The sequence below is a fragment of the Pholcus phalangioides genome, unplaced genomic scaffold, assembly GCF_987345545.1.
Source record: "Pholcus phalangioides strain wild (caught in Gottingen) unplaced genomic scaffold, Ppha-v1.0 ptg000032l_1, whole genome shotgun sequence".
Lineage (NCBI taxonomy): Eukaryota > Metazoa > Arthropoda > Arachnida > Araneae > Pholcidae > Pholcus > Pholcus phalangioides.
In genome coordinates this window covers 3,901,645-3,924,260 of record NW_028301622.1, presented here as the reverse complement: position 1 = coordinate 3,924,260, position 22,616 = coordinate 3,901,645, and the positions used below count along the sequence as shown (strand labels likewise).

The following is a 22,616-nucleotide window of genomic DNA, read 5'->3' as shown; positions in this document are numbered from 1 at the left end:
TTTCATTAATTTTGGAACTGAAATTATCTCTTTCATTAATTTTGGAACTGGAATTATCTTTCATTTTAATGCTGGAATTATCTTTCATTTTGATGCTGGAATTATCTTTCATTTTGATGCTGGAATTATCTTTCATTTTGATGCTGGAATTATCTTTCATTTTAATGCTGGAATTATCTCTTTCATTAATTTTGGAATTATCACTTTCATTAATTTTGGAATTATCACTTTCATTAATTTTGGAATTATCTTTCATTAATTCTGGAATTATTACTTTCATTAATTCTGGAATTATCTTTCATTAATTTTGGAATTATCTTTCATTAATTCTGGAATTATCTTTCATTAATTCTGGAATTATCTTTCATTAATTTTGGAATTATCATTCATTAATTTTGGAATTATCATTCATTAATTTTGGAATTATCATTCATTAATTTTGGAATTATCTCTTTAATTAATTCTAGAATTTTTCTTTTTTTAATTTTGGAATTATCCCTTTTTCTTAATTCTGGAATTATTTCTTTCATTAATGCTGAAGTTATCACTTTCATTAATGCTGAAATTATCACTTTCATTTGTTTTGGAACTAAAATTTTCTGTTTCATTAAAACTAAAATTTTTCTTTCATTTATTCTGGAATCATCTTTCATTAATTCCGAATTATCTTTCAGTAATGCAGGAATTATCATTTTCATTAATTTTGGAACTGAAATGATCTCTTTCATTAATTTTGGAACTGAAATGATCTCTTTCATTAATTTTGGAACTGAAATTATCTCTTTCATTAATTTTGGAACTGGAATTATCTTTCATTTTAATGCTGGAATTATCTTTCATTTTGATGCTGGAATTATCTTTCATTTTGATGCTGGAATTATCTTTCATTTTGATGCTGGAATTATCTTTCATTTTAATGCTGGAATTATCTCTTTCATTAATTTTGGAATTATCACTTTCATTAATTTTGGAATTATCACTTTCATTAATTTTGGAATTATCTTTCATTAATTCTGGAATTATTACTTTCATTAATTCTGGAATTATCTTTCATTAATTTTGGAATTATCTTTCATTAATTCTGGAATTATCTTTCATTAATTCTGGAATTATCTTTCATTAATTCTGGAATTATCTTTCATTAATTCTGGAATTATCTTTCATTAATTCTGGAATTATCACTTACATTAATTTTGAAATTATCTATTTCGTCAATGCTGAAAGTATCTCTTCCATTAATTCTGGAATTATCTTTCATTAATTCTGGAATTATCACTTACATTAATTTTGAAATTATCTATTTCGTCAATGCTGAAAGTATCTCTTCCATTAATTCTGGAATTATCTTTAATTGCTCTCATGAAAGGAATGCCACATGCGACTCATGAAAGGAACAAATCTAAATTAAACATAGAAATGAATCGATCTGCCTGTTTTTCTCCAAAAAATCCTTGTTTAAAGCTGCGGAATTTCTTCATGTCGGTATTCACCGACATGGTTTAAGCTATAGTCACAATTTTTTGATAAGAGATCGACACGGATTGGTTAAATTCATGGTTTTAACCAACTATGTTGATCTCTTATCCAAAAATTGTAACTGCAGGTTTAAACCATGTCAGTGAATACGGCCCTAAGCGAACTCAATATTTCGAAAAACAAAAATTCAATTCAATTTTTAAAATTATTGATCCGGCGGAAAACCCTACTAAATTTCCGCATTTCTATGCTAAAATCGGCAATTTTTACATTGATCTCTATGGGGGGGGGGATCGTGTTTGTTTGCACCGAGTCACGTGATCTTCCGACGAAAGATGTTGGGAGGACACCGTTCTCAGCACTGCCAAGGCGGATACCGCTGACGTCATGCTCCCTCCAGTGATATAAGCTCGATGGCTAGTTCCCGTGATTGGGATCCGAATTTCTCATAGTTTTTTTGCGAGGAAGTGTGATGAGACAAGAGATGAATGTACATGCACATAGTTTATATGATCATATCAAAACCAAAATTACGGGAATGTCCCGTGAAATACTGGCCATATGGTCACCGTATGTGCCTGGCTCACGAAGAGCAGAAATGCTGCATATTTGCTCCGTGGACGAAAAAGGCTGAGCAACCCAGATTCTTAGTCTCCGGTCTACTCAAGATCGACTTAAGTATCCCCATTGGAGGAGACCCTAATCCTCAGTTTCCGCGTTCCTAGGAGCCCTTCACGTTCAAAAAGGCATATGTTTTTCATGATTCACGTAGAAAACATTCATAGTCTAAGCCAGGGGGATCTTAACCTTTTATGCTCCGCTGAACCGCTGTCCCAATAAAATTAGTCGGCCCTTGGCAAAACAATATTCAATTATCTATCGTCAAAATGGGGAATAAATTGTTTTCTCACCCAAGTTCATAGAACCCCCGAAAACTTATGGGGCATTTCAGACTTTCGATATAATGAACTTCATTTCCCATGGAACGACGGGGTCGTTATAACGAGTGTCGCCTGATTTTATTTCTCTCGATTTTTTTATCCGTGTGTCACTGCTGCGAAGTTAGAGACCAACTGTTGTGTTCTTGTCAAATGTTTTTATACAATCACAATTGCCATTTTCATGGTTTATCGAATAGGAATTTATAAAAACTCCCACAATCCGAACTATTTCACTGAAAGAGTAAGTTCAGGAAGACAGATCAAGACATTAATATGATATGCATTGTATACAGGGTGTCCAGTAAGTGACAATGCGGAATTTATCTCATCAACCGTTCGCCTTAGAGGTGGGGTTACAACTTAAAAAATGCTCAAAAGGCAATCAAAAATTACCTTGTACCAGTTTTGAGAGTGAAAATACGGTGGGTAACGAAATAAAAAAATTCTTAATATTCAGACCACCCTCTTATCCTCTACTTCTCAATCATTACTCATATCTCAGTATGCACTGAGATATTTTGATTCAAAAGTCGTAGAAACGTTGAGGGAAAAAAACAGCGAAAACACTAACGTACAAGTGCTCCTTCCCCTCATTTATGCTGTCCGATCCTACAAATATCCCAGGAATTATTTTTCGATTTCCGGTCCCCGAAATCCAGAGTAAAATTCCCGGAAAATAGGGAAAATTGCTTTGATGATACATTAATATTTAAAATGGAATATAAAATTATTTCTGAAGCATTAGCATTGCCTGGGAAAGAAATATAGAGCAAGAGAAAGAATCAATTGAGGGGAAAAAACGTGGAGGGCTCCTGATGTGATGCCGGGGCAAAACTCGTGTCAAGCCTGGAAGTTTATCAACGTGTAATACTTGTTTTTCTGCCATATTTATTTCCCATCTATGAGTGAAGTGTAGTAACTGAATATTTGTACCGTTGTAAAGACCTGTTGCTCTTCTGTGGTGAGACTTTTTATGGGGATTATCCGCTCGCATTCGCCCCTCGACCTTGGGAACCACATCGCCATTAAATCCAGATTTTTCGGATGGAAATCGTTTCATCTATTTCTCACATATGAACCGTTTTTTTCCAAATATTTGCTTAGTTTGCGTGTTGAGTGCACTTTCATATCAATTATGTGACCCGTGGCATACTTACAGATCATTTACATAATATCACAGACCCGCGATACTGTTCGAAAACATTGGAGCGGCCCCCGTGGTAAAGTTTTATATCAGTCATGGAAGTTAGAGGACAGGGCAGAGGGACCGTGTAAAAAATTTAGATTTTTTTTAAATTCTGTGATACACTGTATTTTCACTCAAAAATCTAGAACAGGGAATTTTTTGAACCCATTCTGAACATTTCAAGTTGAAACCATATCTCAACGACAACCGGTTGATGAGGTAAAGGCCACATCAGCACTTACAGGACACCCTGTATAAACGAAGATGCATCAATAAGAAATTTCTGGGATTATGCGAGATTCTTGTGAAACCAATGAACACACACACACACACAAATAACCATTATAAGACTTCGTAAGAATTCCGTGAAAAATTATTATACACGGCTTTTCCTATTTCCCTCATTAGCCAGGTGTGGTTTTTCTCTCAAACGAATCATATTGCGATTTCACAAAACAACAACTGTTGATCGTGTATAAAAACGCAATATCATAAAAGAGAAAATATAATGACTTTTGTGTTAAACAATCTCTCAAGACACTCAAACGATGCAGATCTTCGTGGTTTTCTTACTTGTTGTTTCTGCGGCTTCATGTTTTGCTAAGGACGAAGAATCTAAGACATCAAAAGAAGTGAGTACTCCACAGTAAGTGAGCCCAAGTTTTAAAAATCATGTTTTTTTACATATTGACACCATATACTTACCATTCACATTATATATATATTTTTTTTTCATTTTTAGGATTTCAAAGAGAGATACAAAAAGGACCCTCGTGAGTTATAATTGAAATATCCAATTCTCTGTTATGAAATTGTACTAAATTATTGGTATATGTGATGTTTGTTATTTTATATTGAATTAGTCATGGAACTGAGATATTTTTAGATTTCCATATTCTGAGGCACTCATAGACTCTATGAGGTCACATGTTGGCTGAATATAGTAAAATTTTACTCATAATTTTTTTTTTTCATGGGATCTCCTTATGTAAAAGCAGAGGAAGCATGAGAAAACGTTTGTTCAAAATCAACGTTCGATTATACTGATATTCCGACTAGCCAGCAGATGTAGCTTCAGGAATGGTGAAATTCTTGTATTCGCCCAAGGGAATAAGGATGGGGTGTTCCTATGAACTGCAATGTGCGTTCAGATCGGGCTAAACCGAACATTGACTGACGTGGGCATATGACGCAAACGTGACGTGTGTCGGTCTTTCGTTGTAAGGCCTACATGACACAAACTTGTGACATCCTACGCACATTGAATGGGCATCCAGATAATATCAAGAACATTTTTAAAATATGTTCATCAATGATATAATCATCGTGACATACGCAGATGTGAGTCAACAATTAAGATAGTGGATCCATGATGTTCTTAAGTCAGCCATCTCGTTGGGCAATTTGCCTGTTGTGGCGTTGTATTTGTATTTGTATAACATTAGCTCTGACCCAAAATGCATTTAAGAAACGTCAAGAATGGGTGTATATAAAGGAACAGTTGGGCCGCTCTGCATCGGAGGTTCTAGGGTAGGAAACAATGTAGGCATGTGTTGCCTACAATTGCAATGAATTTTTTATGGCAACCTCTAATAGGGAAAGTGATATTCAAAAACAGATGTGATATGGGGTGGTAAGTACCCAATGAAATTCAATTCATCGGTCATGGAAGGAAATTATCGAGGACTGCGACTGATCGATTTCCTCGGTCATAGACAACTATCAAGGACCATTGATAATTGAAATCTTCGAAAATTGAGGACATATGAAGAGAATAAAGAAACTGCAGCTGCGAGAATGAACTGCACAACCAACTTCATCGTGCTACCTCTTGTCAAGCACTCCCAATCCGTAATGGCATGCTAATATAATGAGCACGTAACGTCATCCCAACTGGATTGTGCAATGTTAAATTCGATATTTTTGTTTCCATCAATTTTTTTCTAAGCTATATATATATCGTCACTTTTTTTTTTATAAGATTTCATACTATATATAAATTTCATTTCCCAGGTCCTGTGTGCGAAATAAAACCGAGAAAAGCTAAAGCTGTCTCACCACTTCCCGACTTGAGCCATTCCACTCGTCCACCACTTGGGATCATAAACGGGGAGTACGCCCTAGAAAATGAATACCCATATGCCGTAAGTAAACGAAAAATTTTATGGAACTTCTCACGGATGCAAAGAAGTGAAAACTTATCTACATAAAAAACCCATCAAAGCAAAATTTATGAATATATTCTAATAATCAAGTGTCAGTGAATGATATCTTCAAATTATTGATTATTTTCATTGAAATTGCACAAGGTGAACAGAATAGGCAAAGAAAATGACTAAGGTTTCAGGTTTTCTGAGCCTTAATGGAAGAAGGGAAATTGGTTCTAAGCCACACTTTTTGAGTTGTGATGCTACTATTGTGAATGAGTTAACTGCATTTATCCATTTTTTAAAATTAAATTTAATGGTTGTGTTTTATTTAGTCTATTTTTAAAGTCTGTTACCACACAGTACTGGGTCTAGGTCTGACCCCCATGACTTTGGTTCAAATATAGCCGTCGTGTGTTGTACGTGGTTTGGCTGTCTCACGTTGAACAACATCCTTGTTACTGTAGACCGCTTTAGCCTTCAAACTTCACGTTACGGAAATGTTATATTGTATGGCAGGGGTTCTCAACCAGTTGTCCTCGCAGAGATTTCATGGGAACCGTGAGCATTTTGTATGAAGAAGCAATTTACTCATTATTTCTACATTGTTATGAACTGAATATTATTTCGTAAAGGGATTCGCCACCTTCCTTTTATTGGTACAGTGTGTCTGTGAAGCACAAGTGCTCAGGCATAGGTCATACGCGACTCGCCGCAGAAGGCATTAAATAAAGGCTTCTGAACATCAGACATTGAAGGGCAATCCCACTTAGAAAAGGATTTAAAAAACGCTAGTTCCACTCAAAACTGAGCTCAAATGTAGAATATTTAGGTGCTCACCGCGCCAAAGTGTCTATTTGAAATTACAAATCAAAGTTAAATCTCCTAATAAAAAAGCCAAGTTTGGACTCATCCTCTTCCTGATTAATTTCTCATCAAAGATAGGTTTTAAGATTATACATTTTGTTAATTGCATTTTTAATTGGGTTGCTATATTTTTGAAATATCTGACATCCATATTTTTATGGGCATCTTTTTCTCAGCCACCCCGTTGAGCATTTTGCCTGTTCTGGCGCTGTAATTGTATTTATTTGTTTAAAGGGGTTTAAAAGACGCAACTTTACAAAGGAAAATGCGACAAAATCCACATTTCATAACTATTAAATCTCTCACAATATCTACATAAATTACATTCTAATTTAAAATTCAAAGCACACATACACAATTAATTTAAATAATTAGTTCGAACATTTTAACTTTTAATACCTCTCGCTGCATAACTTTTGACAAAGAGCTGCTTCAGAGATGGTTTACATTAACTTTTACTTCACCACTTTTGTTAAACGCGATGTAGTTTAAACAAGTCATCTCGTTTTTACAGTTCACCACTTTTTGTGTCCACACCTTTTACATTTCATATCCTTACAAACATGTGCCGTGCATCTTAAGCCTTGACACTTGAAGCATTGTAAGTGTATCAAGTATTCACGCGCTTTAAATCAACACGTTTATTGTCCGGTGTCCGATTACTCCATTGAAAGAGCGGGGTCAGAACGAACGACACACAAACACGTCAAGAACCTCGAATGTCCTTTTCATACACTTGACATTTTTGTAAACTGTCCGATATAGTGTCTTTATGTGACCGATATTGCCCCATCGCAAAAGAATTCGTTCCGTAATAGCGTGTGAAAAGTGCCGAAAATTTGGAGGTGGTTCTTTAAGAGTATCTTGACTTCCAGATGTATAGCTGTTCTCTCACGAAAAACCTCAACAGGAGACCCGAGACTCGCAACATTCGCTGAATTATTACTTTTATGTCGTAGGTAGATGGCAGTACATACTGTAGAAATGACTTTAGAAAATTTACGAGAATCAAACTCAACTTTTAAAAGGTTTCCCCTTGACACGAGGGTGATCACATTTTATCGTGACAACTACGGGGCACAAAAATTTCCTGTTACGAAAAATACGAGCCAGCTCCAATTATCGTCGTAAATGCTTCTGGTTACCGAAAAATGTCAATTTTATTGGTAAAATCACTTATTGAATCCTGCCCATTAGCAGTTTATAGCTCCCACAGGTATGTAGAAAGGGGCGGCTTAAGCGAGTGGCTGCACCCGGGTGGCAATTTGTAATTGGTTTCACCTTAGGCTTTAGTTAGACACCAAATTTTGAAAAATTTTCAGTACAAAATACACATGACCAGAGGCAAATTTATGGTTTAGCTGCTGTGGGCTGAGAAAATTTTTTCATCCTTCTCTTATCCTTGCCTAATTCTCTGGACCATTTATTTTGTAATTTTAATGGCTGTAAACATGTCTGGGTTTCTTAGTTACTCTTTCCTCATACTGTCCCTCACGACCTGGTACTTTGCTTTGTAGGTCACTCTTTAGCAAATCGCATTCTGGGACACTGTATTGGTCGCTCACGAGCATGTAAGGCCCCTTTCACACGGAGCGGATGCGGATGCGGGTGCGGAAGCGGGTCCGCATACCCTTTCACACGAGCACTGAAGATGCGGGTGTTTCGCCCGCATCTTTAGGTTGAAATTCGTGCATAAAAACTATTTTTTCGCAATTTTTGTAACTGTTTTTCTCCTTCACCCCTGATTCAGTGCCCATATGGAGCCTAGAGGCATTCTTTGGTGGTTTAATCTAGAGCCACATAGAATATGGGAATAAAGATGTCTTAATTCCGATCCTCACAAGTAGTCGATGGGAGAAAATGTCTTCAAATATTTTCAAAACATTTTGAAAAAAAAAATCCGTCTTTCCGGAAAAATATGAAAGAAAAATTCCAAAAACATGCAATGTTCGAAAAATCAAATCCAAAAACATTCAAAACATTCGATGTTCCAAAAAAACAAAAAATTCAGGAGATATCAAAGAATTTGCAAGTAGAAAAAAAGGGGAGGGGGGGGGAACGTTCAAAATGTCTGTGCTTAGAAATATTCACATCACAATTCTGTCTTAGGCCGGGATTACAGTATAAAAGTTTTATAAAAGTTAGTTTATAAAACTTGAAAAATGCAACCGATAGGCCGATCAGTTAAGTTCGCTCGAATGTAACAGATGTGTTTATTGGTTACATTTTTCAAGTTTTATAGTGTAATACCAGCCTTAGGCCGGGATTACACTATAAAAGTTTTGTAAAAGCTCTTTGATAAAACGTGAAAAATTCAACCAATATTATCTTATTGGTTGAATTTTTTGAATACAAAATGTGTGTGTGTGTGCACCGGTTGCATAATGCAACCGATGCGCCTATTGGTTGAATTTTTCAACTTTCATAAAAGTTCTTTTATAAAACTTTATAGTATAATCCCGGCCGGATTACACTATAAAAATTTTATAACAATTATTTCAAAAAAAGCAACTAATAAATTTATCGGTTGCATTACAGCAAATGCAACCGATAAATTTATTAGTTGCTTTTTTCAAGTTTTATAAAATAACTTTCATAAACCTTTTAGAGTGAAATCCCATCCTTAGATTAGTCATTTCTGAAATATAAAATTTCATTTTTTAAGTTTATAGACTGAATATCGAGTAAAATATACTTGTAGGTATCGGGGAACGACCAAAAATATTCAAATGCTAGGGTCTTCAAACGGCCCTGAGTGAACACCGTACGTGGATAACGTTGTTTAATAAAAGAATTTTTTTTTAAGTTTGAAAAAATTAAAAGATTAAAAATTTAAAAAAATAAAAAATATTTAAAATAATATTTCAAATATTTATAATTTTTTAAATAATTTTAAAAATTTAAAAAGAAAAAAATTAATATTTTTAAATTAAATTTAAAAGTTATTAAACTATTTAGTCAATTAAATATTCGTAATGAACAGAACGGCTTATAATTTTGGTCCCGTCAGTGGCCCTTGTTGGCAGGTTTTATTGTATAAAATTGTGAAATATGGACAAAAGGCAGTTAAAGTTGCTATATCTCCATTTCAGAAGGAAACAAAGGGATAGACGTATGTGGGTACATCGTATTTGATGAACAGGGACCATCATATGGTGTTTTTAAGGGTATTTATGGCAAATAATTAAAAAAATTCCGTGCAAAATCACCTTCAAAAAGTAGCCAAAGATGCGGACGAATTCGCTCCGTATCCGCATCGTCTGAATAGCTCCGAATAAACCTATTGTCAAAACTTGTATGTGCGGATGCGGAGCCCGCACTTAGGTTTTGACACATGCGGACGATGTCCGGACCCGCATGAACATTTCCTAGGTGCGGAGATTTTTCGGCTCGTCTGAAAGGCGCAGTATATCCCAATTGTTAAAACTTCTTCCGGACCCGCATCCGCATCCGCGTCCGCATCCGCATCCGCTCCGTGTGAAAGGGCCCTGCCACTCATTTGGTCAACCGTCCGCTCAGTCTCTCTCTCTCTCTCTGGGCAGAGGCGGATTATAGTTTTGGAAATTTCGGTGCACTTCTTTCATTACAGTAATTTTCTTGGCTACTCATTTATCGAATTTGCTGCCATCACTGTCCGTTATGCCTCTCTGTAAATACGGCTCTGCACATGACATCATGCTCTTGTGCCATAACTAGCCAATAAACTGTTTTGATGAACTCATATAGTAATTTTTTTGGAACGGTCAAATGAAAGCAAATTAAGAATCGGCTTTAAAAACACTTAAAAGTAAATAAATAAAAGTCGTGGGTTTAATATTTTCTAGTTGTAGGGTAAGTGTCAATAATGATGGATCATCAACAAGAGCTGAAATGTGAATTGAGTTATCTGACATGATTAGAAACGGTAAAATAATTCTAAACCGAAACACAGAACTATCTTTTCTAATAGCGGGACGCGTAGTCACGCACATTCCATTTAGTTAAGATAAACTATTGTGTGCTTTAATAGCTTTACCCAACGTAAAGCACTAGCAGCCTCCCGGAAGAGTCTTCTTTAGGGGTGGCACATGGGGCTTCACACCCGGCGTATTTACAGCGGGGGGTGACAGCCTATAGCTCAGGACGGCAAGCTTGAGTGGTCAATAAAATTGATAGGATTGGAGCAGGGTGGCAAAATCTGTTTAGACCACAGACAATAAAACTTTAAATCCATCAACAGTACCTGTCTAGAGAGCGAGGGACTGGGCTAGTGAGTGATTAAATGAGTGATCTAGAGGCTTTATAAGCATGGGAGAGATCAAAATAGTGACGTAGATCGCATGTAAGTATGCATGAAAGAGGGGCGGAAAAATGCATGTATCCCACAAGCAAAAACCATAAATGTGCTTCTGGCGGAAGTTATGCTCGAGCAGCCCTTGTGTGTAGAGAATTTAAATGCATTATCATCACTATGAAACTTAGGACGTGTCAAGTATTTGTAATTAATTTTCATATTTCAGACGGTTCTATTTAAAAGAGAGGAGGATGGAGACATTGCAAATGGCTGTGGAGCGACTCTGATAACAAACCATCATGTCCTGACGGCAAGGCACTGCATAAAAACGTATGAACATGGCTTCTATCTCAACGCTTCGGTATAAATATCAATATAATGATATCTGAAAGTAATTGACTTTTTATTGATACTTTATTGCAGAGACACGCTTGATGATGTTGACATGAGCATCGGTGAATACGATCTGAAAAACAAAAACGGTACTCATTTGCTCCATGGTACTTCTAGTTTCGTCAGAAAAGAGGGCGATGACGACGATATAGCCGTGATGGAATTCGATAAGCCCGTTACTTTCGGAATCAATTCAAAGATCGGCCGGTACATCTACGCTGCTAGTTTGCCTGGACCGGATTTCGTCTTGAAGGACGGATCGTTGATGACTACGTTCGGTTGGGGTGACACCGAGAGTAAGATTTTTACATACATTACACCATTATTAATCGTCGTGATAGGATTGGAATCCTAAACATTCGAAACTCTGTGGTTATTGCTTTTGCTTCCATTCGCCTTCGCACCAAATCACGCTGGAATTATTCGTTTGGTGAGAAAATGAAAAGTACAACGTCGACGGAAGGTACCGTCCATTTTCAAATATATGGCCAAATACACTGGCTACAAAAAGTTAAGCAAGCGACCGCTTGTATAATATAGCGACACGCTTCAATGCAACACACAGTGCCCTCTGTATTAGACAGTTTGTGAAACGCTAGCACGTGGAACTCTGGTACGGTTTATGGAAATTTCGCCCCCGACGGTTCACTCCTGACGTTTCGTCCCCGGGTACATTTCGCCTTGGGAATTTCACTTACCCTGACTATGTGTGAAAGACGAAGTGATATGCTGAGCAACCAAGTACGTGACTGTATGAGTGATCAAGTGAGTGGGTGAGTGACAGCGTGAATGACCAAGTAAGAGGCTGAATGACCAATCGAAGAGGTACGTCACCGTATAACTGAACAAGTGAGTGGGTGAGTGAACATATGAGTGTGTTATAGTATGAGTGATTACTGATCGGGTGGGTGACCGTATGAATGAAAAAGTGAGTGAGTGGGTGACCGTATGAGTTAGTGATATGTGATATGCGAGACCAAATGAGTGTGGTCAATCATACGGTTACTAATTTTATCACTCAATCGGACACTCATCCGATCACTTACTCATACAGTCAATCACACATTCACTTGGTCACTCATAGTCTCTTACTCACTCATACGGTCACTAACTCACTCATACGGCTATTCTTTCACTTATACGGTCCATCATAGTCACTCATTTACTTATACGGTCCATCATAGTCACTCATTCACTTATACGGTCCATCATAGTCACTCACTCATACATTAAATGATTATATAGTCACTCACTCATACATTCAATGATTATATAATCACTCACTCATACATTCAATGATTATATAATCACTCACTCATACATTCAATGATTATATAATCACTCACTCATACATTCAATGATATAGTCACTCACTCGTACATTCAATGATTATATAGTCACTAACTCATACGATCGCTCAGCCATTCACTTGGTCACTCAAACAGTCAGTCACTCACTAGGTCACTCATAGTTAGGTCAAGTGAAATGTCCGGGACGAAATGTCGGAGGCGAAATTTCCAACTCCCAGTACTGGCGTGCAGTACTGCGTCTTACTGAGTGATGCAGCAACCATGGATATAATAGTTGCCGAGGTCGCTCGTCGATTCCGCTTGGCTGCTATAGCAATATGCCGATTATGGACGCAATTCCAAAACCAATCAAACAACTGTCCGGAGTACTGTGCTCAGTCGACTGGCAGCGGCTCTTGGGACGTGCGATCTGTGCGGCCGCTCTAGCAGAAGCACTGAAAAAAAGCTTGGTCAACCAAGAAAAACGTGGGCAGGGGCATCAAAAATATGTCCTGTAGAACTTTAAATGTAGTTAATGAACTTTAAATGTATTTACGAATTTATATATTTATTTTCACCGTGGATGTTTTTAACCCTTAAGATTTCATCTCATTATTCACCTTTACCCTCGATTTCTAAACACCCAGGGGAATAAGTGCTTACAAATGCTACGTGGAAATTTCAAGCTGATGTCCTTTACTGGGTGATACAGAAAAACATCGCCAAACTGAAAGGGCGATTCAGGCATACGATAACAATCCATAATCACATAAGAACATAGGCGAGCAAAGGAAATCTGGAGCCGCTGCAGGAAGTTGTTCCATCACAAACTTTTCGAGCAATCCCGAACTTTACGAGCATGAAGTCACAATTCTGACAGCAAAAATACGTTTGGGCCCACACATACACTCAGAACACATATTCTGACGCGTACCGATTCGTTACAAATTCAGCATGTACCACATGCTTGCTACTACTTAATTACAATATTTGTAACAATATACAGACAATATGTTAATGTAAAGATACGCTAATCTTTTTGTTTAATGTTAAATACTTATTGCGACCTCAGGGGCACCAAATTGCTGCTCGCGAGTTGTTGATGGTGCTCCCTGGGATAGGATGTATTTTTCCCCCAATTGAGAAAATAAATGCTCCCCCTCTCGGGATTCCCCATATGGCGAATATGACTCGACGGGCCGGGGTAGGTTACTCATTACTACTCAATCGTACCTGCACCTCGTACACATTCCCTTGCGGAATTTCTAACTGTTGTGAGTGTATGTGTGTGGTCCCTAACGAATTTAAGTTGTCAGCATTGCGATTTCATGCTTGGCAGATTGGAGATTGCTTTAAAAAGTGTGACGCAACAACTCCATATAGAAGCTTCGGATTGCGTTTGCGCATATACGTTCATATGTGACTTTGGATTTTTTATCGTATGCCTGAATTATCCTTTCAGTCTGGTGATGTTTTTCTGAATCACCCTGTATATATGAAATTTACCATTTTTATACGGGTTCGAAATTGTATTCTATACCTAAAAATGGGTGCCTATATAGTGGCACTTGCTTTCTGCTATCGAATGTCACTGCGACACAAATCGGGAAAAAATCATGCTTTCGATAAATGAAAGACCTATTTTGCCAAAAAAAAAAATTGTTCTTTCGTTCGGCTTTAAATGTATGTTTTTTATTATAAAAATCGGTACAAATACAGTGATTGACAAAACAACGCTGACAAGGGTCTTGAACTTCAACTTTGAGAGCCTACTTGCTTTACCATATGGGAATTCTTATCCTATCTCATCGACAGTGCTTTTAGTGAGAGCTCATGATTCGTAATCAGTAGTATATGAAAAACGAATGTTGGTATGAGCATGTGGTCAAGTTAATATCCCATAAGAAGAAACTAATGTCTATTCTTTCATTTCTATTTCACAGACGGTACGGGAGCACCAATCCTGAAAGAATTTGAAACACGATTAAATAAAACAATGTGTGACAAAAGCAATAACATCACCATTTGCGTTACAGGCGAACACGAGAATGATACTGATTGTTACGTGAGTATAAACTGATCAAAACAATTAATATCGTTCCTAAAAGTAGTTAGAAAAATTTGAAAATGAGATGTATTTTCAAAAAAGCAGTGACGATATATACAGCAGTAAAATAAATCTTCGTTAACACTTAGGCTGCAGAAATAGCCGGAGAAATGATTCTCTCAAAACGGCAGCCAAATATAATTTCCCTTTCTTTCAGTTGTCGTTTGAAGAAGATAGATGGCACTCAAACTCGTACGTTGCAAATACAGTGAAACCTATCTATAAGGGTATGGACATAGTGCACGCGTGTTTCCGATTCTGGAAATCCGCATCGTTTCTGATTGGTTAATAACCTGAATTTAAACTTTGGTATTTTCAGGTTTTGCACAACTAATGAGAAAATTTCTTAGTTTTTTTTTTTCGGTTCCAGCAATCGTTGGCGATCGGACCTATTCGAATTGGGAGGGTGCGAACTGGTATTCGAACTACATTCTGAGAGATTTAGGAGATACTGAGTTAATGATTAACATAAATTGATATTTTTTTCAATATTCTTTTCAAAACTACATTTTGCTACTTAAATTTGAAATTGATAATTTGATAAATTATATATCTAGTCTATAATGTAAAATCACAAACTCGAAAAGGGCCTGTTTCTAAGCAAACGAAATTAGTGACGATTTTATGTTACGGAAATGGGTGACGGAAATCTGTTACGTTTTTGTGTTACGGAAGTCGGTTACGATTTTTGGGTCGAGTTTTCATTTAACTACTGAACACATCGGGAACCGCTTGACTTGTAGGGATGAAGTTTTGTGCATGTAATGTACCCAGAGGTATGTATACATCACCAGTGCTCCGTATGTATACGTCACCAGTGCTCCCAACACACAGGGTCCGGGCACCCAGGGCGGGGCACTGGAGAGATCTCTTTATGGGGAAATTGACAGGTTTCATTTTGAGTCGACTTACTTCTCATTGTGCTGCATTGCTTATTCTGGCACTGCGAAAATAATGGTGCATTACTGATTGCGGTGCATTGCATATTGTAGTGCAGTGCGTGCTGTATTGCTCATTGTAATGCAGCGTTTAACGCGTATTGTGGTGCATTGCGTACTATAGTGCTTTTTTATAGTGCTTTGCTTATTGCGATGCATCGCATACTATGCCGCATTGCTTATTTGTGGTGTACAATATTACTTACTACACACATTACTGATTGTGATGCTTTACGTGTTGTAGTGCTCCGAGTGCTGTATTGCTTATTGTAATTACTTATTTATCGTATCACCGTGTACTTAAAACAACAATAGCCATTTCAGTAAAGTTATTAGCTTCATATTTAAACATTTTCGCATAATTTGTCTTGAAAAATTTCTCAATGAGTTTCAAATTTATATCTAGTATATGGTCTCTAAAATATGGTCATTTTCTTATAATCGCTCATATCTCGCGAAATGGAGGTCAGATTGGAATGAAAATTGATTCAGTTGGGTTTTCGACTATGCTGATTCGAATGAAGTAAAAATTAATGTATGCTTCCATATTCATAATTTTTTAAAATATGCTTTAATAATTCATAACTCATATTTAAAAAAAGACAAATTCAAAATGAGTAACGAAATTATATTTGGCCCGTTAGAAGCTATCATTTAAAAATAAAAGTTAATGAGATACCTAAATTATTTCAGCAATTATGCTCAAAAACAAGATGTTTCTGTTTAACATTACGACACTCGCTTTTCAATAATTTATATTTCACTAACTATTCGTTCAAAATTGATGAAATTCAGTATTTCCGCATTTCTTGAGATACTAAATCCAAATATGGAAGAGAAAATAGGGATTACTATTGAACTTTCAAAAAAGTTGGATCTAGTTTCAACATCTAGATGACCCCTTAGGGGCCGTTCAAGTATTACGTAAGCAAATTTTTAGCCATTTTTGACCCCCTCGCCCCCCCCTGTCAGCAAAGCGCTGACCTCCTTCCTTCCCCCCCCCCGCCCCCATCGATGATGACGTAATACTTGAATGGCCCCTTAAGAAAAAATGAACTTAATACACTTATGGAAGATCTTAAACGAAGAAGAATGATACCTTTCTTCTTCTTTTACAATAAATATAACGCAAGATATCACCATCGTCCGGTTAAAAGTTGTGGGTACTGTAGAGTTCTTTTTTTTGTATTTCAGTTTTGATGTATTCCAATGATTTTTTTTTTTTAAATTTTAGGGTGATTCAGGTAGTGGTATGATATATCGAGACCATGAAAAAGATGTCGTCGTTGGTGTCTTGAGCGGTTCTTACGGAGAATGTGGTGAGAAACACCTCCAATCGGTCTTCACCAGGGTCAGTGCTTACGCAGAATGGATTTATAAACACACCCTTAACGCCGAATGTAAACCCAGCTTTGTATTTCAACAAGTGTAATGAAATGAATTCATCAATCATAATGATTATGATTGATAATAATGAACTGATCAATAAAATTAGCTTCTTCATTCGATTTCATCATGCAATCATGGTAAATACCGCGTAGTAAAACAAAAAAAGGTGACATTTAAATTTTCGTCTACATGCTTATGTCGCATGCTTATAAACACAAGTTGATTGATAGAGGATACCCGTAGTGTAAACCGAGAGGCTCAAATCTTCCGACCTACATCTCGTCACGTGTAGTGGGCACTCACATGCAACAGAGAGATTTGATTTGATTTTTTTGGCGCAAGGACCATCTAGGTCAAGCTACGCCAAAACAGAGAGACTGAGTCTTTCCACCTACTTCACGTCTATGGGACGCACCGAGAGGCGTGAGATCCTCCTCACACGTTGATAAGGTACCGTTCAAGTATTACGTAAGCAATTTGTTTTGCCATTTTTGACCCCCTCCCCCCCCCCTTGTCAGCAAAAGTCAGCAAAACGCTGACCCCCTCCTCCCCCTTGTCAGCAAAATTTCGTCATCAGTTCTGCCCCTCTGAATCCTAACTCATATTTCCATAAAGGGTGATTGATGACGTAAGCATTACCCAAACCCCCCCCCCCCTTGTCATCAAAACTCAGCAAATTGGAAACCCCCCCCCCCCCCATTGATGATGACTAATACTTGAACGGACCCTAATTTACGACTGATAGGAGACTTGGTATATCCATAGGGTTAAACACATATATTTCTATGGAGCTCCTCACTCGAGGATATTGACAAGATATCCAACGCGACGGTGTTATTGGTGACATTGCATGCTAGTCGAACGCAACAAAAGTAATGCGCGTCTTGAAATATTAATTGATATTTTCACCCGTCGAGATTGTACGAGGGGTGCCCTGCGCTGAATATTGCAGCAGGATAAACAGTTATATATCATAATAGCTTTTATTTTCTACAGAAATGTGTTGTCTGACACAGCCCCAAATCCCTCTCGAATGGAATATAGGTCACGCATACATTTGGGTGTGGGTGTACATATAAGCGAAACCTCGAACTCCTCCAAGTTAAACGCAGTTATAATTTTTTCTTTCGGTATGGTAGCATTGTGAGCCCTTAAAAGGAAATAAAGAGCTTCTTCATATTATAGAACCAGATTCACTCTAAACAATGGATATTTACCTTGTATTGCGAGAATAATAGAAAGAGATCGAATCGTTATGTATAGTTTACCCTTAAGCAAACTGCCGGTGCGACTTTCACATGGGTGTATAATCGTCACCTGACAATGCATGGAGCAGTCCCAGGGCTTGGTGACAGGAGAAAGGTGTTTTTCTAAAATACATGAATAGGAGCTGTCACGGTATGAGATTCGATTCCTGAGGCGTAGGTGTGGAGAAGTTATGGAGAGAGAGAATAATGAAATGTTAAAATTAATGAATAATAAGCATTTGCTCGCTTAGAAATTGATGTAAGAGAGTAAATCTAAATGCGGTATTGCCCATTAGAGCACCTGTGCTCTGCCAGTAACATGGGGTTGGCCTTAGGTACTAATATGAAGGTGACAGGTGCACGTCGGCGTTCTAATTATTTAGGAAGGGTCGAAAGTCATTAGGGCAGATGAATAGCACAGATCTCAGGAATGGTCACGCGATAGTCCAATGGAATTGCCCTTGCTCGAGGCCTCAAATTAAAATGTAGTACGGAAAGAAAAATTACAAGACAAAGCGAATCCGGGGTTCTAAGGAGGAGCCGAAGAGAAGGTAAAATGAGGAGACCCGATGGAAGAGAGGAAAAATGGAAGTTGAAAATTTGTTTTGAGGAGACAGGGTTTGGAGTTTTCCCGGGGACTAGGAGCAAAAGCAGGAGGAGCGGGCTTGAATTTTGTGGAGTGGAAGCTCTCGTAGAGTCGCGGAATATGAAAGGGCCGTAGTGCAGTGTGGAGGAAGTGCAGACTTAGGATGGCAAGGAGGTCACAGACGAGGACCGGAGTGAGTACACCTACCTACTTTTCCCGTGACCTGAATGTCCAGTTAAGTAGGGGGTCAGGATGTTACATGTTCTCAGATGCATAAGTTAATAACTTGAATCACCTGTGGAGGGTATTGTAATATATTTTCGTTAATGGATATGGGAGACATCTTTCATAATGTCAATGACTGTATTTGCCATTTATAAATTAAATATTTATACACTTTAAACTTGCTTCCGTGCGTTTAATCACTAGGTTACTTTAATTATGTTTTTTGTCAAACACAACGCAATTTAAGACCACGGTACGATTGAATCTTGATAGCTAATAATTGGTTCATTATATATATATATATTAGTTAGTAAAAGTCACCCGATAGAATAACTGGTTGACACTAGTTACGGTTCTGTTTGCGAGTATTAATGAGAAGATAGTTTTTTTGCTTCTTTGATAGCGTTCCGGGATTTTCGAGGGTTCCGTGATGTTTGATCATGCGGAACCCCAAAATAGCTGTCAGAGAACCCCAGAGTTCCACGGAACACCAATTGGAAACCCATGGTCTAGTGAATATCAACATAATAATCTTTCGGAAGTTCTTGAGTCCATCCGAAGACGAACACTAGCGTCCGTGAGCGCTAAATGGCATCCTTCGGCGCCGTAGTCATACACGTTTTGAGGCATATTACCGAATAGTACAATGGTTCATGAAATCTCACCGAGATATTGGATGATACTGGAGTACACAGGACTGATATAAAACGACAGGATCGATATAAAACGTCTCACAGCAACGCAGGTCCGTCTCTTGTTATACGTTGCTTTATGGTATCCTATATAATAATAACAATGATAATACTAATAATCATTATTGATTTAGGCGAAAAGCCTCAGCAATAACTGGCAACAATAGCAAATACAGTACTACAAGAACAAATTACAAACATTTTCCAAGAAACCAGTTATTATAAATGAACTCTTGTGTTTGCGAGATTGTTAAAATAATTATGGTAAGTTAAATATGTATATTGCAACATGTTAGTACATAAAATTTGAAAAAGAAAGAAAAAAAAATATTGAACAAATTCAGAGATTTAGTGCACGAACTCTGAAGGATATAATTGAAGCTATTGCAATGCTCAGTTGAATGTTATAGTATATACTGATTTTGCTAAAGCTTTCGATAAAATTCAACATGCTATATTAATAAGAAAATTAAGAATTTTTGGTTTCAACTGTGATCTGGTCGACTGGTTGAGCAGCTATCTACGAGGCAGAATTTGCTGTGTTAGACATTAAGCAAAGGTTTTAATGTAACATCTGGAGTCCCTCAGGGATCGATTTTCGGACCGTTATGTTTTTTAATCTTCATCAATGATGATGGAACATAGCATCTCCGAGGTTGCGATGAAATTTGGATTTTCTCGTACGACCATTTCACGAGTGTACCGTGAATATCGGGAATCCGGTAAAAAATTAAATCTACGACATCGTTGCGGCCGGAAAAAAATCATGCAAGAACGGGACTGACGAGAATCATTAAACGTGACAGACGTGCAACCCTTCCGCAAATTGCTGCAGATTTCAATGCTGGGCCATCAACAAGTGTCAGCGTGCGAACCATTCAACGAAACATCATCGACATTGGCTTTCGGAGCCGAAGGCCCACTCGTGTACCCTTGATGACTGCACGACACAAAGCTTTACGCCTCGCCTGGGCCCGACAACACCGACATTGGACTGTTGAGGACTGGAAACACATTGCCTGGTCTGATGGACGTGTACGGGTATAGAGACAACGAGACAACCTCATGAATCCATGGACCCTACATGTCAACAGGGGACTGTTCAAGCTGGTGGAGGCTCTGTGATGGTATGAGGCGTGTGCAGTTGGCGTGATATGGGACCTCTCATACGTCTAGATACGACAGGTGACAGGTACGTAAGCATCCTGTCTGATCACCTGCACCCATTCATGTCCATTGTGCATTCCGACGGACTTGGACAATTTCAGCACGACAATGCGACACCCCACACGTCCAGAATTGTTCATTGTTTTTGAGTTATAAATTATTTTTGTTTTGAGTTATAAATTCGATTATTATGGAAATATAGATTATATATGTGCGTATATCAGTAGAAATTCATCTTACCTACACCATGTTGCATAGACCAGTGCCGTCTTAAATTATGGGCTCATCCGGGGATGGCCCGCGGGCCTCAAGAGTAAATGAGGGACCTCAAAAAATGAGATCTGATTGAGATTGTCGAGATTATGCATGCGAATTTATAGATAAGCATTTATAGCCAGGTAAGGCCTCAGTCCAGGTAAGCGGACTTCGACAAGGACAAAAAAAAACCAACTACGTAGAGTTCACTCTGATAATGATAACATATATCGGATGCCAATAACAGCTCATGGAAACATTACACGATCTCGAACAAGTTTCAATGCGATTTCATCTTATCATTGTCCGTCATATCATCTTATCGATTGTCCTCTTATCTCAGAGATGTTTGAATAATTTTTATTAGCCGTTTGAATAATCAGCCAGTTTTTTCTTCAGAAATTTCATATTGTTACGATCTGTAGGCGATAGATGGCGCGATTTGTTCGATGGCTCTCAGAAATATCGAAATCGGTTGATGCCGGTTTCGGTTCATCGGAGGAAGATGCTATTGATGAGAACATTCCAGAAAGTCCCGCCCATCCAGACATTGGTTCAAACCCTCCGTACAGTGGTGCCGCCGACTAGGAAACTGTAAAATAGAATTTTGTGGAATGTTCTTTTTCTCGAAGTTTCTCCGGGGTTATAAATATAAATGGTGCGGCGCTCACAAGATGGCAGGCTAGAGAGGCTAGACAGGCTCAAGGACATTCAGTCACGGACATTTGGAAACCACGGACTCCACGTAAGAGGCGAGATTAATGGACTGCCGTGTAGGATGGTCATCGACACCGGAGCCAACGCGAGCATCGTCAGGACGGATCTGGCTCGGAAATTCCAGCAACGACTTCTCTACGTACCACCATCATTGACGCTGCAGACAGTCACGGGCCAGAAAATGACTGTGCGAGGAAAATTGAAAGTCTCATTGAAGTTTGCCACGGTCATCTACCGGCACACCGTCTTCGTGGCAGACATGGGGGATCCGTGCATCATCGGAGTAGACTTCTTGAAGAAACACGGATTTTCCTTGGACATGAGGAATTACCAGTTGCACACGCTGAAGGAACGTATCGCCCTGCTCGGATGTGGTCGTGACGATGTACCTTCAAGGAAAGTGATGGACATTCCAAAGGCGGGAAAAGAGTGCATCGCCGATGCAAAGAAGACCAATGGCAGGACCGAAACTGTTCTTTCACGAGGGTCAGATGACATGAACAGGACGATCCAGCGTCGTAAAGAGAAAACGCATGGAAATTCCGACGCCCTGACGCTAGGACCGGGTTCACAGAACCGTCGTCGTTGCCCCAAGGCAGAAGAGGATCGGTGAACCCTCTAGTGAGACAGATAACATCTCAAGTCGCAAGTGACGATCCTTGGAGCGATGAGAACACCCGAAAGGCCCAACTAGAAGATCCCGACATAGGACCGATCATGG

At 38.2% G+C, this 22,616-nt stretch overlaps 1 protein-coding gene across 1 annotated transcript; it reads left to right on the top strand.

Moving 5' to 3' along the window:
* Window positions 1–4,151: 4,151 nt before the first annotated feature.
* LOC149066796 (venom serine protease 34-like) lies at window positions 4,152–11,638 on the top strand. The gene is made up of 5 exons (XM_089253100.1): window positions 4,152–4,235; window positions 4,346–4,376; window positions 5,617–5,747; window positions 11,117–11,220; window positions 11,314–11,638. The coding sequence occupies exons 1-5, from the start codon at window positions 4,152–4,154 to the stop codon at window positions 11,636–11,638; spliced, it is 675 nt and encodes a 224-aa protein (XP_089109226.1).
* The last annotated feature ends 10,978 nt before the right edge of the window (window positions 11,639–22,616 follow it).